Source organism: Rhagoletis pomonella, unplaced genomic scaffold (assembly GCF_013731165.1).
Source record: "Rhagoletis pomonella isolate Grant_MI unplaced genomic scaffold, Rhpom_1.0 Rhpom_scaffold_02906, whole genome shotgun sequence".
NCBI lineage: Eukaryota > Metazoa > Arthropoda > Insecta > Diptera > Tephritidae > Rhagoletis > Rhagoletis pomonella.
In genome coordinates, this window is record NW_023461459.1 from 1 (window position 1) to 15,083 (window position 15,083).

The 15,083-nt window shown below is 41.1% G+C and overlaps 1 protein-coding gene across 1 annotated transcript; it reads left to right on the top strand.

Moving 5' to 3' along the window:
* Positions 1–260: 260 nt before the first annotated feature.
* On the top strand, positions 261–1,892 carry LOC118753829. The gene has a single exon (XM_036488700.1). It carries the CDS (start codon positions 261–263, stop codon positions 1,890–1,892), a length of 1,632 nt encoding a protein of 543 aa, XP_036344593.1.
* The last annotated feature ends 13,191 nt before the right edge of the window (positions 1,893–15,083 follow it).

Genomic DNA, 15,083 nt, shown 5'->3' on the forward strand with positions numbered 1-15,083 from the left:
ATAAACAACTGAAATATTTACTACGTAAATATTAACATTTTTTACATGGGGGCTCAACCTCTGAACGATTAAATAAGTTGAAAAGGAGCTCAGCGCAAGAATGATAAAGAATGCCTGTATGTAGATCGAACAAAAAGAAAAAGGAGAACGTAGCAGAAGGAAATCAAGTTTAAGTTGAACAAGTGGAAGCTGAAAAAGTTGAAAGCGAAGAAAACGTATTTAAGTTGATAGAAGTTGAAAAAGCCGTGGACGACAACAAAATGCAGTCAACCACGGACGTTTGTGGCAATTCTGCCAATCCAGTTGAACTGCTGGAGTTGCTAAAAGCGCTGGAATCGTGTAAGAGTGTCTCCGTCGAACAATTTGCAAAAATCGTTCCGGACTATGATGGTGTCACAATTCCAATTGGAAAGTGGTTGGCGAATTTTAATGAGAATGCTGCCGCATATGAACTAACAGAAAAAAAGAAGTACGCGAATGCGCGAAACAAAATGAAGGGAACGGCAAAACTATTCTTGGAAGCAGTAAGCGTATCTAACTACGAATCTCTGTGTGAAGCGCTAATCGACGAATTCGACGTGAAGTTCAGCAGTGCGGACGTACATCAGAAGTTAATGCAAAGGCGAAAGAAGAACGATGAAAACTTGCACGAATATGTGCTGCAAATGAGAAAGCTGGCAGCATTAGGGTCGGTGGAGGACGAAGTAGTTGTTCGATACATTGTCGACGGACTGCAGGTACGTGACGATCTAAAATACCCATTGTATAGTTCCAAAACATTTAAAGAGCTAAGAGACCGTTTTGAGATTGTACAGCAAATGAGTTGCAAGCAGAGCAGCAGTGGCGCATTACAGAAGCAAAACTATACAAAGCATGCGCAAAAGGGTAGAGACGGCGACGGCGAGCCGCGCGCGGTCGGTAAACAACATTGCTTCAATTGCGGGTCAAACACACACATGCGTTCGGAATGTAAAGCTGAAACGAAATGCTTCAAATGCAGCGGCAATGGTCACATTGCGAAGAATTGTGAGAATCAGAAGCGAACGGTGAGCGTAGTAATGAGCGATAAACGAAGTAAGCAAATGCAGATTGGCAACAAATATTTTTCGTGCTTGATAGACACAGGTGCAGATGTGTCGCTTATGCAGCAAAGCGTTTATTACGAAAATTTCGGCAAGCACAAGCTAAAGAAGAGTTTCGCGAAATTGTATGGGTTGGGGAATATTCCAACAGCGGCGAAGGGTGCGTTGACAGTAGAAGTTGAGGTTGATAATATAAAAACACAACATACATTTCTTATCGTAGCTGATAGCAAAACAAACAACGAAATTATTGTAGGCTACGATTTTATCCAACAATTCCAATTAGAATTTAATACTAATGGGTACTTTTTCTCGGATAAGACGAAGCAAATACACGACGAAGACAAATTGAAATGCATATACAATATCGTAGAGAAGGTGCCTGAAATTGTTGTTTTGCCACAATTTAAGAGCGTCGTTACGAAATTAATTAATGAGTACAATCCAGTAGTTAGCCCGATTGAACATCCTATTCAGCTGAAGATAATACCAAAAGACGATTTTATTAACTTCAATGAGAGTCCAACTCGACTGACTACAGCAGAGCGCAACGTTGTAAAGAGCCAAGTAGATGAGTGGTTGAAACTTGGTATAGTTCGGGAGTCCAATGCAAACATAGCAAGTAAAGTAGTCTTGGCAAAGAAGAAAGACGGTGGTTATCGTGTTTGCATAGATTACCGTAAACTAAATGCTGCTGTGTTAAAGGATCGTTTTCCTGTGCCAAGTGTTAGAGAAGATGCAGTCAGCGAAATTTTTTTCTGTAATGGATCTCAGAAATGGGTTTTTGAACGTACCGGTGGAGGAAAGTAGCCGAAAATACACAGCATTTGTAAACAAAGAAGGCTTATATGAGTTCACTAAAGCACCATTTGGGTTTTGTAACTCGCCAGCAGTGTTCATGCGGTATGTTAATTACATTTTTCGGCAGATGATAAACAATGGTATTATGGAATTATGGTCGTAGACGATATAGTCGTTTTCGGACAGACAGCGGATGAGTGCCTTAAGCACGTAGAGAAGGTATTGCAGAAGGCGCAGAGTTTTGGTTTAGAAATCAAGTGGTCAAAGTGCAAGTTCTTAAAAGACAAAATTAGTTTTTTGGGTTATGAAATTCAGAACGGTAGTATTTGGCCTGGAAGAGATAAAATTAAAGCTGTTAAAAATTTTGTTGTACCGAAAAATATTAGGGGCGTGCAAGCTTTCCTAGGGTTGACGGGATACTTTAGGAAATTCATCCAAAATTATGTCATCATGGCTAGGCCGCTAACACAGTTGTTGAAGAAGGAATCTGAATTTCAAATTGGTCCGAAGCAACAGCAAGCAATACTTGATTTGAAGACAGCGCTTACGCAAGAGCCCGTTTTAAAAATTTTTAAACAGAATGGTAAAACACAACTTCATGTAGATGCGTCCAAGTATGGGTTTGGCGCGACATTAGTACAAGAACATCCTGTGTTTTATTGGAGTCGAAAGACTTCACTGCAAGAAGAAAGACTTCATAGTTACTTCCTTGAAGTCAAAGCTGCGTACTTAGCAACTAAGAGATTACGACATTATTTAATGGGCATTCAGTTTGACCTCGTTACCGATTGTGCGGCGTTTAAGCAGACAGCCGCTAAAAAAGACGTACCCAGGGAAGTAGTTCAATGGCTTATGCATCTACAAGATTTTAATTGTAATATCGAGCATCGAGCGGGAGAGAGAATGAAGCATGTTGACAGCTTAAGTCGTTATCCGGTCATGGTGTTTACGTCGCAGGTGCAAGTACAAATTCAGAAAGCACAACAAACCGATGAGCATCTAAAATCGGTAGCAGCAGTTCTCGACAACAAACCATACGCAGATTATGTAATGAAAAACTGAGTATTATATAAGCAGTTGAATGGGCAAGAGTTGTTGGTAGTACCGCGAAATATGGAGAAAGAAATAATATGGAATGCTCACAATTTCGGTCACATGAACTCACAAAAAACGTTGCACGCAATTCGACAAGACTTTTACATAGCGCATATAGAAAAAAAAAGTGAACCAGCATATTGCAAACTGTGTTGAGTGCATAATACACAATCGTAAAGCGGGGAAGCAGGAAGAGTTCCTGCATTGCATAGATAAGGGTGACTGCCCACTTGCTACTATCCATGTCGATCATTTGGGTATCTTAGATTCAACGTCGAAGAATTATAAGTACATTTTCGCTATAGTTGACGGTTTTTCCAAATTTGTTTGGCTATTTCCGACCAAAACAACAGACGCGCAGGAAGTAGTAAAACATTTGAGTACATGGGTCACAACGTTTGGAAATCCGCAACGCATTATAAGCGATAAAGGCGCAGCATTCGTATCAAATTTATTTAAAGAATTTTGTAACGCAAATAAAATTGAACACGTTAAAATAACCACAGGCGTTCCGAGAGGCAATGGCCAAATTGAGCGAGTCAATAGAGTAATTCTCTCGATGTTGGCGAAGTTGTCAGCTAGTGAGCCAGCTAAGTGGTACAATTATACGTCGGTGGTACAAAAGGCTATGAATGCGCACGTTCACTCGTCAACGAAATTTACACCATATGAGATTATGTTTGGCATAACAATGAAAAGCGAGATGTCTACCGATATAATAAATCTACTTCAAGAAGAATTATTGGTCGCATTTCAAGATGATCGTCGTATTCTGAGAGAAGAAGCCAGGGTCAATATTCAGAAAGCTCAAGAAGCGTACAAAAGAAACTTTGACAAAAAGCGTAAAAGCAGTCAAAACTACCAAAAAGCAGATTTGGTTCCGATAAAGGTAACACAATTTTCGAATAAGAAGTTATCAAACAAATTCATCGGACCTTATAAAGTCGTCGAAGTCAAACTTAATGGGAGATATGTCGTCGAAAAGGCAGCCAAGTTCATAGGGCCTCGCGTTACATCCACCAGTGTGGATAATATGAAGCTTTGGGTACATTTTGAAGTTGACGAAGATATGTCATCTGGGACAGATGACGAGCAGGATGACCGAATATGATGTTGGCAACCCTGCGTGATGTAAGCAACCCTGCGCGATGTAAGCAACCCTGCGCGATGTAAGAAACCCGGCGTAAGGTAAGGATAAGAAGGAGGAAGTAGAGAAAAAGAGCACGTGAAGTTGACCGAAGCTGAAAATCAAGTTTTTCCAAATCAATCATTTTAACTAAATGTAAAATATCTTTATACTTGTTTAAATAAACAACTGAAATATTTACTACGTAAATATTAACATTTTTTACATACATATATAGATTTATGTATACGTATATATGTATGTATGAAAGAACTCATTTCAGCTCTGCAGCTACCAAGCAATATATATATAAGTGATGCAGCGTGCTTCGCGTAACTACATCCATTCGTACATATGTACATATGTTTGTATGAATATATTTATGATGAAGCAAACGGGCTTCGTTGTGTACATGTATGTATATATGTTTGAATGGTTTTATATATATGTGTATGTATGTACATGTTTGTGTACATGCCCAGCAGAAATTTTATGCATACGACATCGCGGTTGGTGGCATGAACTTGCTACTGTGTATACATGCCAGTATAAATGAACGTTCATTTCCATTTAACACGCGTGGTTTCTCAGAGCGTATACGTACTCCAACCATACACTTGTACTACTGCTGTATACATATGGCTGTATTAATGTTTCAAACATACAAAAACGCATTAATGGAACAGTATTAAAGCATTTTTACAAGATATGTATCCCCATATGTAACTGCTTCTTTTCTGATACATTTTAATATACGGGGACATACAAAAAAGTAGCATTTACATATGCAAATGCATATTGTTTAGAATAATAGCGATTACGCCAAGTTCGAACACTGTTGTTTGCTTGATTGCTTTCAAGTGAAGTTTATTGAATTAATGATTACGTTTTTATACAAACTAAATGCTTACCCACCTAAATAATAAGGCCATACAACTTTAAATCGTAAGCAAAATTATTGTAAAGGCTTTATTCCCACGTTTTGGTTTACATAAGTATAATTAATGCAAGTGCTTTATTCCCACGTTTTTGGTGACATACGCATATTCCACATTTTGCGTCTACTTTCATTTGTGTGCATTGATCAACAATGTCTTATATGTAAATTGACACATGCCAAATTATTTGGCGATAAGAATACACTAAAAGGCATAAAGTGCAAGCTTCGCATAAAATAATGCAAGCGCAATTTAATACCCTGTTGAATAAAGCCAATGCAATATTAGTTGCGATCCCGTACGAGTCTGGACTAGTCAGAATCAGTCAGATTTTACTGGAGATCGATCCCGTACTCGGTTCTCTGACTATTGAGAGGACAAACAAGAGAGTAAATACGGTTCTCTCTCTGTCAGAAGTTACCAGTTTTAGTCCGAGAATTTTTTGCTGGTAAATTCTGGTAAATGTGTCAAACGATCAGCTGTAGTGTGTTTGGCAACCAAATTATAAACAAAGGAAAAATGCACTCTGCTAATTCATGTTGCAAAGTATTTAATTACTTGGTTAAGTGGATTCTAATGAATTTTAAAGTATTTTTTGGTTATTTACATGTGTGAGCTGAGTGTGTTTACATACAAAATAAGCAAAAATTTACAACCAAAATTTGGAGGTTATGTTGAAGTTGACAGAAGTTACCATTTTTTACTAGAAAGCGATCCCGTACTTTTCAATGTTACTCTCTCGTTCTAAGCGAATTATTATTTTTTGACAGGTTTACTAGTCCGAGTCCGAGGAATACGGGATTGCACCTATTAACATGTCGACTTTTCTTATTAAATAACAACCTCCCCCGGTTAGCGCAGCTCGAATTCCTTGGCAGGTTCTGTCCTAAATGTTTATCGTAAAGTCCAAACTTCCTTGAGAATGTCGAGGCGCAGGTGTGGGTTTTTCATTTCGGCCGGATGTGGTCGCTGTCGCTGTTTGGCTGTTTGAATTTTCTTTTGACTAGCATGAACACCAAAAGGCACAAAACTGTAACCAAGGCAGTGTACCCAACCGTTATGTGGTGCGCATTTTGTGCTTCAAGTTTGTTTGGTAGTTCTAATATGCGTCGATTGGCCAATGATGATTGTAAGGACGTGAGGTTTTGTATTTGTGTTATGTATTTCTCATAATCCCGTGATTGAAGAAGAGGCTTTATATGTTCTGCTGCAGCTACTTCGGAAATTTCTCCCAGGCTAGTGTAGGACGAGCAAAGACTCGTCGATATCAACGGATCTACTTGAACTGTTATAAAATTATGTTTGAGTATGCAGTCTGGTTGGAGTGATAAGAGTCCTGATCCTTTTAGAATCACCTGAATGATTTCTTTTCCACATACTGCTGTCGCACGAGATAAAACTGACGGGGCATAAATCCATTGATTTTTATGCTGTAGTGATATCCATGCAACATCGTTTGGTGTTTTTCGCAGTTGACAACTTGACTGGGTGTTGTTGTTGAATAAATTTACTTCACATGCGCATTTAGATGAACCGTGACTATAACGAATTTGAACTTTAGAACAGATGTAATTTCCATTTTCAATATCCACACAAGATTGAAATTTGGAGATGCTCAGAGGGAAATATTGACCGAGAGCTGCAGCACACGGACTTATTTTAATCATTGTCCCATTAGTCCAAGTAGGAATTGGTAGCAGATTGAATAAGTCGTATCGATCATACTCTATCAGAGGCAATGTGATGCTGAATACAACATGCTTTTCTGTAAGTCCTCCCTTAACCGTCATGAGTTGGTATAGCTGGAGTACATCTTCTTGGTTTACAGGCAGTTCCAATGGTGCTGATAAGTGAAGTTTAATTTTGTTTACTTCGTCTTGCAATTGGCTGGGCGTCAGCAGAAGAGGACTTATTTTTCCGTGATGAGTATCTATTAGAACGGCTAATATTGCAGATTGCATTCTTTGCAAATTGGCTGCTATAAGCGTGAGTTGGATGGATAACGAGGAAAAGATTCGAAACAATTTTTCTTGGTATATCTCATGCGTGTCGTTGCTGATCCTCTGGAATATTTGACTGACTTGTTGATCAATGATGTCGAACTTCCTCTTGACCGCTTTTTGATCCTGCTTCAAATTTTGATGGTTGAGTCCACAATGGATGTGTGATTTCTGATCAGGTGCAGCAGATGTAGTTCATTGTTTGTAACTTGTGTGATTGTTTTGGACATTTGTTCTGCATATTCTGCGTCCAGTACTCCAAACAAAGAATGAGCGATATTTCCAACTGCATCAATGGCACCTCGTTTACGCCGATTAGATTTTACTATTGTGTAGTCTAGCTGCAACTCTTTTTCAGTCTATTCAAGATGTGCTACCAGAGAAAGACATGAGCTTTTTTGTGTGATTTCTTGACATAAATGGCGCAGGGCCCTTGTGCCATTTAACAGCGCTGCTAGTTCTACGAAAAATCCTTCCATGTCATTGTAGATTATTAGGTTCCAATCGGTGGTTGATATGGCTGTTGAGACTATTTCTTCAAAATGAATGCCAAGCCTTGATCCAAATCGCTTATTTTGAAGTTCAGCTCCTAAAGCCAATGGTAAGATGAGTAGGGTAATCAGAAGTGTAGCAAGTCCTTGGTGTAAGGAAGGATTATTCCTTCTTGATGGAATTTTGTCTTCCTCAAGTAATTTGTTGGTTTATTGTCGTTCTGTGGAATCATTTGTTTCCTTGGGCAAGGGTGCAAGCCGATGAATAGGCCTCTTGCATGTGCCACTAGCAGTTTTTACATCAGCCCCTCTCACTACACCGTCGTTTCCTTCATATACATTGATGATTCTTCCTAATGGTCACTGCAGTACCGGTGTGTTGTCTTCCTTGATGATCACCATGTTACCTACGTTTATGTTGTTGTGTTGTGTCTTACACTTATTTCGCAGCTGAAGGTCAGATAAATATTCGCGGGACCATCGATTCCAAAACTCGCGTTTGAGGTGAGAAACAAGTTTCCATCTTGTTAATAAATTTGTTTGCTGTGGCCTACACGTTGTATCAACTTGGGCATTAAGGAAGTAGCCTGGAGTTAAAGCTGTTAGATCGTTAGGATTGTCGTACATTGGGCTGATTGGTCTGGAATTTAGGATTCCTTCCACCTCGATGATTACCGTGTCCAATTCTTCATACGATGGTTAACGTTGTCCAATTCTTCTCGTGATGAATTTCCATAAACAACGTCAGTAACTTCAGAAAGCTGGTTTTCGCGCCTACAAAATTGGTTGCTTTGTCACAATATAAATTTTGACAATGTCCTCTTCGCCTTATAAATCGTTTTAAGGCACCAATAAATACATCCGTCGTTAAGTCGCTGACTAATTCTAAATGAACTGCCTTTGTGGCAAAATAGCAAAATACCGCTAAATAGGCCTTTTGTGGTTTATTTCCCCTTATCTTGAAGTGAACCCAAAATGGCCCGCAGAAGTCCACGCCTGAGTTGATGAATGGTCTTGCTGGAGTTGCTGTTGTTGAAGGCAAGTTCCCCATAATTTGACTCATTACTTTTGGCTTAGCACAGTGGCTACACAGTTTAGCACAATTGATCGTGTCAGCAATTTTCCCTTAATAGGCCAAAATCTTTGCATTGTGTAAGCTAAGAGCGCTTGAGGTCCACAAAGACGGTTTTCTTTATGGATCATTTGTACTAATAATTTGGCGAGTGAATTGTTATGTATAATTAGCATAGGGTGTTTGGCATCGTATGCAAGTTCTGATGCTGGTAGACGCCCCCCAACTCGGATGATGCCATTATTGTCCAGAAACGGTGACAGGCTGCGGAAAGAACTGTTTTTGCGAACTTCCTTATATTTTTTAAGGTGCTGAAGCTCTTCATCAAAGTCCAAATGCTGCATTGTACGAACGGTTTCCACAAGCGCTTTTTCCAATTCGTGTACGGTCAAGGGAATGTCTGACTGCCGCCATTGGTTTCTGGCCTGGTTGATAAATTTCCGCATGTAGCCTGTCACTCTTTGTAATGTTTTGAAAGAGCCATTGTGTCGAATGCTATAAAGTACGCTTCCTTCATGTTCAGAGGTTGCAACAGCGACTGATGTCACCCTTTTCCATTCCATGTTGATACCTTCGTCGATTACTGATAATGTCTTGGAATACTTTGAAGGCCAAGTGTCTTCTTTACCAAGCAAGATTGTTGGCCCATAAAACCACATATTGCAGGTTTCTAGTCTCCCCGGCGGCAGTCCTCGTAATAGAATGTCAGCTGGGTTGTCTTTTGAGCTTATATGCCGCCATTGTTCAGCGGTAGTGTGCTCATGAATAACAGCTATACGTTTTGCCACAAATGTTTGGTATGATGCTGAGGATGAGTTAATCCATGCCAACACGATTTGTGAACCAGTCCAAAAGTATGTACCCACATCGTCTAGCTTAAGGTTTGATTTGACTCTTGTAGTTAGTTGCGCACCCAGTACTGATGCACAGAGCTCAAGCCGAGGAATAGTTTGCCGTTTCGAGGGTGCCACACCTGATTTTGCACAGAGCAGCCTCGCTTGTACTCGTCCCTCATCCAGCTCGGATCTAATGTAAATCACAGCACCATATGCCTTTTCTGATGCGTCGGAGAAGACATGAATTTGAATTTTTGCTGGGATGTATCCTTCAAACACGTGCCGCGAAACTTGCATGTTGTCCAATTTTTCCAAATCATTTCGGAATGTTGCCCATCTCTTATTCAAATCGGCTGGTAATGCTTCATCCCATGTCAGTTCCAGTTGCCAGAGATCTTGAATAAAAATTTTTTCCATGACTACAATTGGCGCTAGTATCCCCAACGGATGGAAGAGCCTTGCCAGATCGGCGCTGACTGAGCGTTTAGTTGCAAGATTGCAGCTTCCTAGGCATACCTTTACGCAGAATCGATTCATCTTAGGCATCCATGTTAACCCCAACGTTTTAACAGTTTGATTGATGTAATTGTCAAAGTCTATGTCAACTTCTTGTTTCTCCATGCCAACATTTTGCTGTAATTGTGAGTGATTGGCGCACCATTTTCTTAGGTTAAGACCACGTTGTTTTAAGATGTGTATCAGTTGCTGTTGGATTTCCATCGTCGTGGTTAAGCTGTCTGACCCACCAAATCCGTAATCTACATAAAAATTGTTCTGTAGAAACTGAGCACCGAGAGGATATTGTAATGCATTTTCTTTTGCAATTTTCTGCAAACATTTGGTGGCTAAATATGGAGATCTTATCCCATATGTGATTGTATTTAGTTGATAATGCTTTATTGGTAGGCTGGAATCCTTTCGCCAGATGATAAGTTGGCATTTGCGATCGTCCGGTTGAATGAGCATCTGTCGATACATTTTTTCTAAATCTCTGGTGAAGACGAACCTGGGCAAACGGAAACGAAGTAAAATGGTGAAAAGCTCGCTCTGAACAGTGGGTCTGGTATACATGAGGTCGTTCAAAGACATGCCAGTGGACGATTTTGCTGATGCATCGAACACCGAACGTAATTTTGTAGTTCGGCTTTCGGGTCTCACAATGCAATGGTGAGGAATGGAGTTCCTAGGTTTACTGATGGAATCAATATCCACTTGCGTCATGTTGCCCAAGTTCTCATATTCCACCATAAATTGTACATATTGATTCTTTGTCTGGAGCGAATTTTCCAGTCGACGTTCTAAGGCCAGGAATCGATTATACGCCATCCCATAGGATTCCCCTAAGGCCTCCGGATTTTCATGAAATTGTAGCCTTACCAGGAATCTGCCATTTTCATTGATGAGTGTATGTTGTGCGAAATGAGCTTCGCACTGTTTTTCTGCTATGGAATGTTCTTTTCTTACAGTTGCAACATCCTCAATTCCCATAATCGAGCAACGGCTGCGTCTAAGTTGATGTCATCGTTGGTACAGATTCCATATATTGCATTTGAGATGTAGTTGCCACCATCTTTTCCCGCGATGATCCATCCCAACAGTGTATTTTGCAGAATGGGTAGGTCATCTGACAGTTTCATTTGCCCTGCTGTTATCAGTTGGTTGTAGAATTCCGCCCCCCAACAATATATCAATTTTGTCAGGATGATTGAATGATAGATCGGCTAACATGATGTTCTCAGGTATTTGCCATTCGTCGATCTTGATTTCTTGCGAAGGCTGCGGGGATATAATCTGAGACAATACCGCTGCCTCTAGCCGCGTTATAAAGTTGTTGATCCGAGACTGTAGCGCTACATTGACTCGATGCAGTATCTTAGTGCTCCTCGACCCGATGCCACTAATGGAGGTTGATGATGGTTTAGTTGAGATGCCAAGACGTTTATCCAATCGTTCAGTCACAAAATTAACTTGTGAGCCTGAATCGAGAATTGTCCGACACTGCACTTCTGTTCCGATTCCTCTAACTTTCACCATGGCAGTGCTGAGTAGTACATATGTGTTTGACTTTGTGTGCTTTGCGGTGGTAAGTGACGCTGCTTCATCTTTTGATGGTGTTGATTTGGTCCTGGATGGTGTAGTACTTTGCGATCCGTTGCCTTGTGTTGGAGTGGCTACTGATGTAATGTCTTTACTCACATCCCTTTTTGAATCCTCGAAATGTAACAGCGTGTTGTATTTTTTGTTGCATTTCAGACAGTTTCTTAATATACAATTTTTAGAACCATGTCTCGGTTTTAGGCGATTGTGGCAACATTTCTGCCCTTGTATGAACTGAAAGCGTGCCGATGGAGACTGTTGTAAAAATTCCTTGCAAGAAAATAATGGATGTTTTCCTTTTTTGCACATGCTGCAAGTGTCATTTTTATGACCTTTGGATGTGACTGAGTGCACACCTTTGCAGTTGAGCTTGTAGATTTGTCTTTGACACCCATCGTTTCCATGGATTGAAAGTGTTTCTCCAAAAAATTGCAGGAATTCCTTGAGTGTTTGTACCTCCCGTGGCTTTGATAATGATTGTTCGTACCGCAAACGAGTCGGTTGATCCAGTTTCTTTAGTAGAAGGGGGAGCAGAAGTGGATCCCATGTTGATGTGTCTATTAGCAAATTTTGCAATGCTATTAGACATTATTGTGTTGTGTCATGCAGCTTTTTAACATTGTCCATTGATGTGTTTCGAGGTGTAGTAGTTAGCTCATTTATTAACTTGCTCACCAGCAAGCGTTTGTTGTTGTAACGCTCCAGAAGCATGAACCAATCTGCATCAAAATTCTCTCCTGTTGACGCGAAATGTTCAATTAGATTTCCAGCCTCCCCCACTAAGTGAGTTTTCAAGTACCACATTTTCTGAACTTTTGAAAGTAGTTGATTTATTACCAGTTGCAAGAATAGGTCATGAAATTCTTGCCATTTTAAATTGGTGCCATCGAATTTTGGAATTATTATCTTCGGCAATGAAATTGATTGCAGTTTAATCGGAAGTTGGTTTGAAGATTTCTCAGTATGGGAGTCACTATTAGCTGCTTGCAAAGTACTCTATACCTTTTCTTCAAGTGAAATGAAGTTATCGACCTTGTAGCCCTGCTCGGTTGAGTTGTCGAACATCTCATATATCCTGAAGTGAATGTCTTCTATATTTTCCCACAGCTTATTAATTATTGGAATACATTGTGGTGAAACGTTGTCGTCCAGTAACCGTCACAACGAGGCCATCATTACCCCTTGTCTGCGAACTAGTTCAGTGTACTCGTTGGAAGCTGCCTGTTTGGTTCCTGTATCATGCCGTGCTTCTGTGTTGACTTTTGTAGCTGAAGCATGATGCTGGTACGTATTTCTTTCATCAGTAGTTAAGCGCAATTCTCTCGTCGGGGTTTGAGCTAACTGGAGCACTGCGGACTCGAAAATCTTCTTGTATTGATTTACAATTTCCATTATATTGTTATAGTAGTCCTTTGTGAAGTAGTCGTGATCCAGCTGGGGGTTTTCAAGCAGACGAAGTTTGTTGTCAGTTGTTTCAAACTCCGACCACTCGCTGTCCAGTCTTCCCAATCGCTCTTCGTAATAGCTGACTGACTGCTTCCTGGCTTGCGGGTCCTTTTTAAAGTTTCGGACAATTGCTCCAATATTGCCGCCCATTTCTTTTTGTTGTCTGGCCAAATCCTCGAAACGATCCATTTTTCCTCTTTTAGTTCTCCCAAAGCTACCAAAATAATAAATTGACACACCATTTTGACTGCCAGACGTCCCGATTTTCCCGGACATGTCCCGGTTTTAGACTATTTGTCCCGGTATCCCGGTCCAACCTTAATTGTGCCGGGTTTCGTTTTAGTGTCTCGGTTTTTGATTTGATTCCACAAATTTGTTATGAATTCAATGAGGGAAATAACGCATAGTAAATATGAATATTTTCTATTTGATTATCGTTTAAAAATATTCGTAATTAAAAATAATACTTTCATAAAACGCATGCGTGGTGTTGATTCAAACCCAACATTTAAGTGCACATTTACATGTCCGGCTGTAGCTGAGTCCGCGAAGATGCTTACCACAATTTGCTAATTTCCAGCATGGAATTTAAATATTTTTTAACTTAATTATGAAAAAGCAATCGGTAATTGCAAATCGCTTCATTTTTTTTTTTTTTTTTTTTTTTTTTTTTTGTTCGTAGGAGAGGGAAATGCTTTATGCACTGGCCGGGGGCGCTAGTCTCTATACTACCTTCCCCGAGTGTGGGACTCCCACCGAAGCGTGTTGGGCTACCCACTAAAACCCAAACTCCCACCGCCCGCGCAAGAATCCCGCATCTGGCACCGCAATTCTGCATGTCTTCAGATGCAGGAGCGCGCTGTTAGAGCCTTGGGGCTGCTCTTTTGTAGGGGCGTTTCATTCGGGTGTCCTCAGTAGACAACCGTCCTCTCGTTTGCAGCGGAGTACGAATTTCACGTATCTCGCAACTGCTTCCCACTTTTCTGCGCTGGAAATCATTATCCCAACTATGTTGTCCGGAGTAATGTCTCCGTGTCTTTCTTCCAACATTCTGCGCGAAATCAAGAAGTGTTCGCAGGTGAAGAATGTGTGGTACACGTTATCTTCGACGTTTCCACAGTAGTGACAGAACGGTGAGTCCACCCTTCCCATTCTATGAAGATATTCGCGGAAGTAACCATGACCGGTGAGGAATTGCGTCAGGTAGAAATCGACTTCCCCATGTGGTCTGTTCAGCCATGTTTGAAGGTCGGCTATCAGGGAGTGTGTCCATCGACCTTTTGTGCTCGCGTTCCAGTTTTGTTGCCACTGCTGGATCAGTTGCTCGCGCGCCCTTGCCGCGGCAGCTGCTCGACCTATCTCGGCACTGAGATTGTAAATCTCTTTTCGCTCGTAAGCAAGTAGCTCAATTGGCATGACGCCAGAAATAACTAGAACCGCGTCCGCGGACACTGTACGGTATGCAGAAGCAATGCGTAGTGCCCCTCTGCGCTGTACCGAAGACATTTGAACCCGGTATTTTTTGACTTTCAATGCGTCAGCCCATATTTCTGCCCCGTACAGGAGCACCGATTGGACCGCTGTCATCAGAAGCTTCCTGCGGCATGGCTTCGGGCCGCCCACGTTTGCCATCAGCCGGCTTAGAGCCGCCGTGCTCTGCGCAGCTTTTTCACATACTCCATGGATGTGTTCCCAGAATGTGAGTTTGCTGTCCAGCTTCACCCCTAGGTATTTTGTAGACCTAGAAGTCGTCACGGGTTGAGGTCCGACCATTATATTTATAATTGTTGGGATCCGTTTCCTGGTGAGGAGCACGATCTCCGTTTTGGCTGTAGCCAATTGCAGACCGTGATCGCTCATCCATCCACTGACGTTGCGCATGACCTGGTTTAGCTTGAGCTGTGCTAGCTAGACATTTCTTGCTGTTATGACGGCTGCCACGTCGTCCGCGAAGGCGACAAGGAAGGCGCTCTCCGGCATTTCCGTGCGCAACAGACTGTCATACGTGGCGTTCCAGAGGTCCGGGCCAAGTACAGACCCCTGTGTGATTGCAAATCGCTTCATTTTAATATGGCCGTATTTGAATTGAATATTTCTAT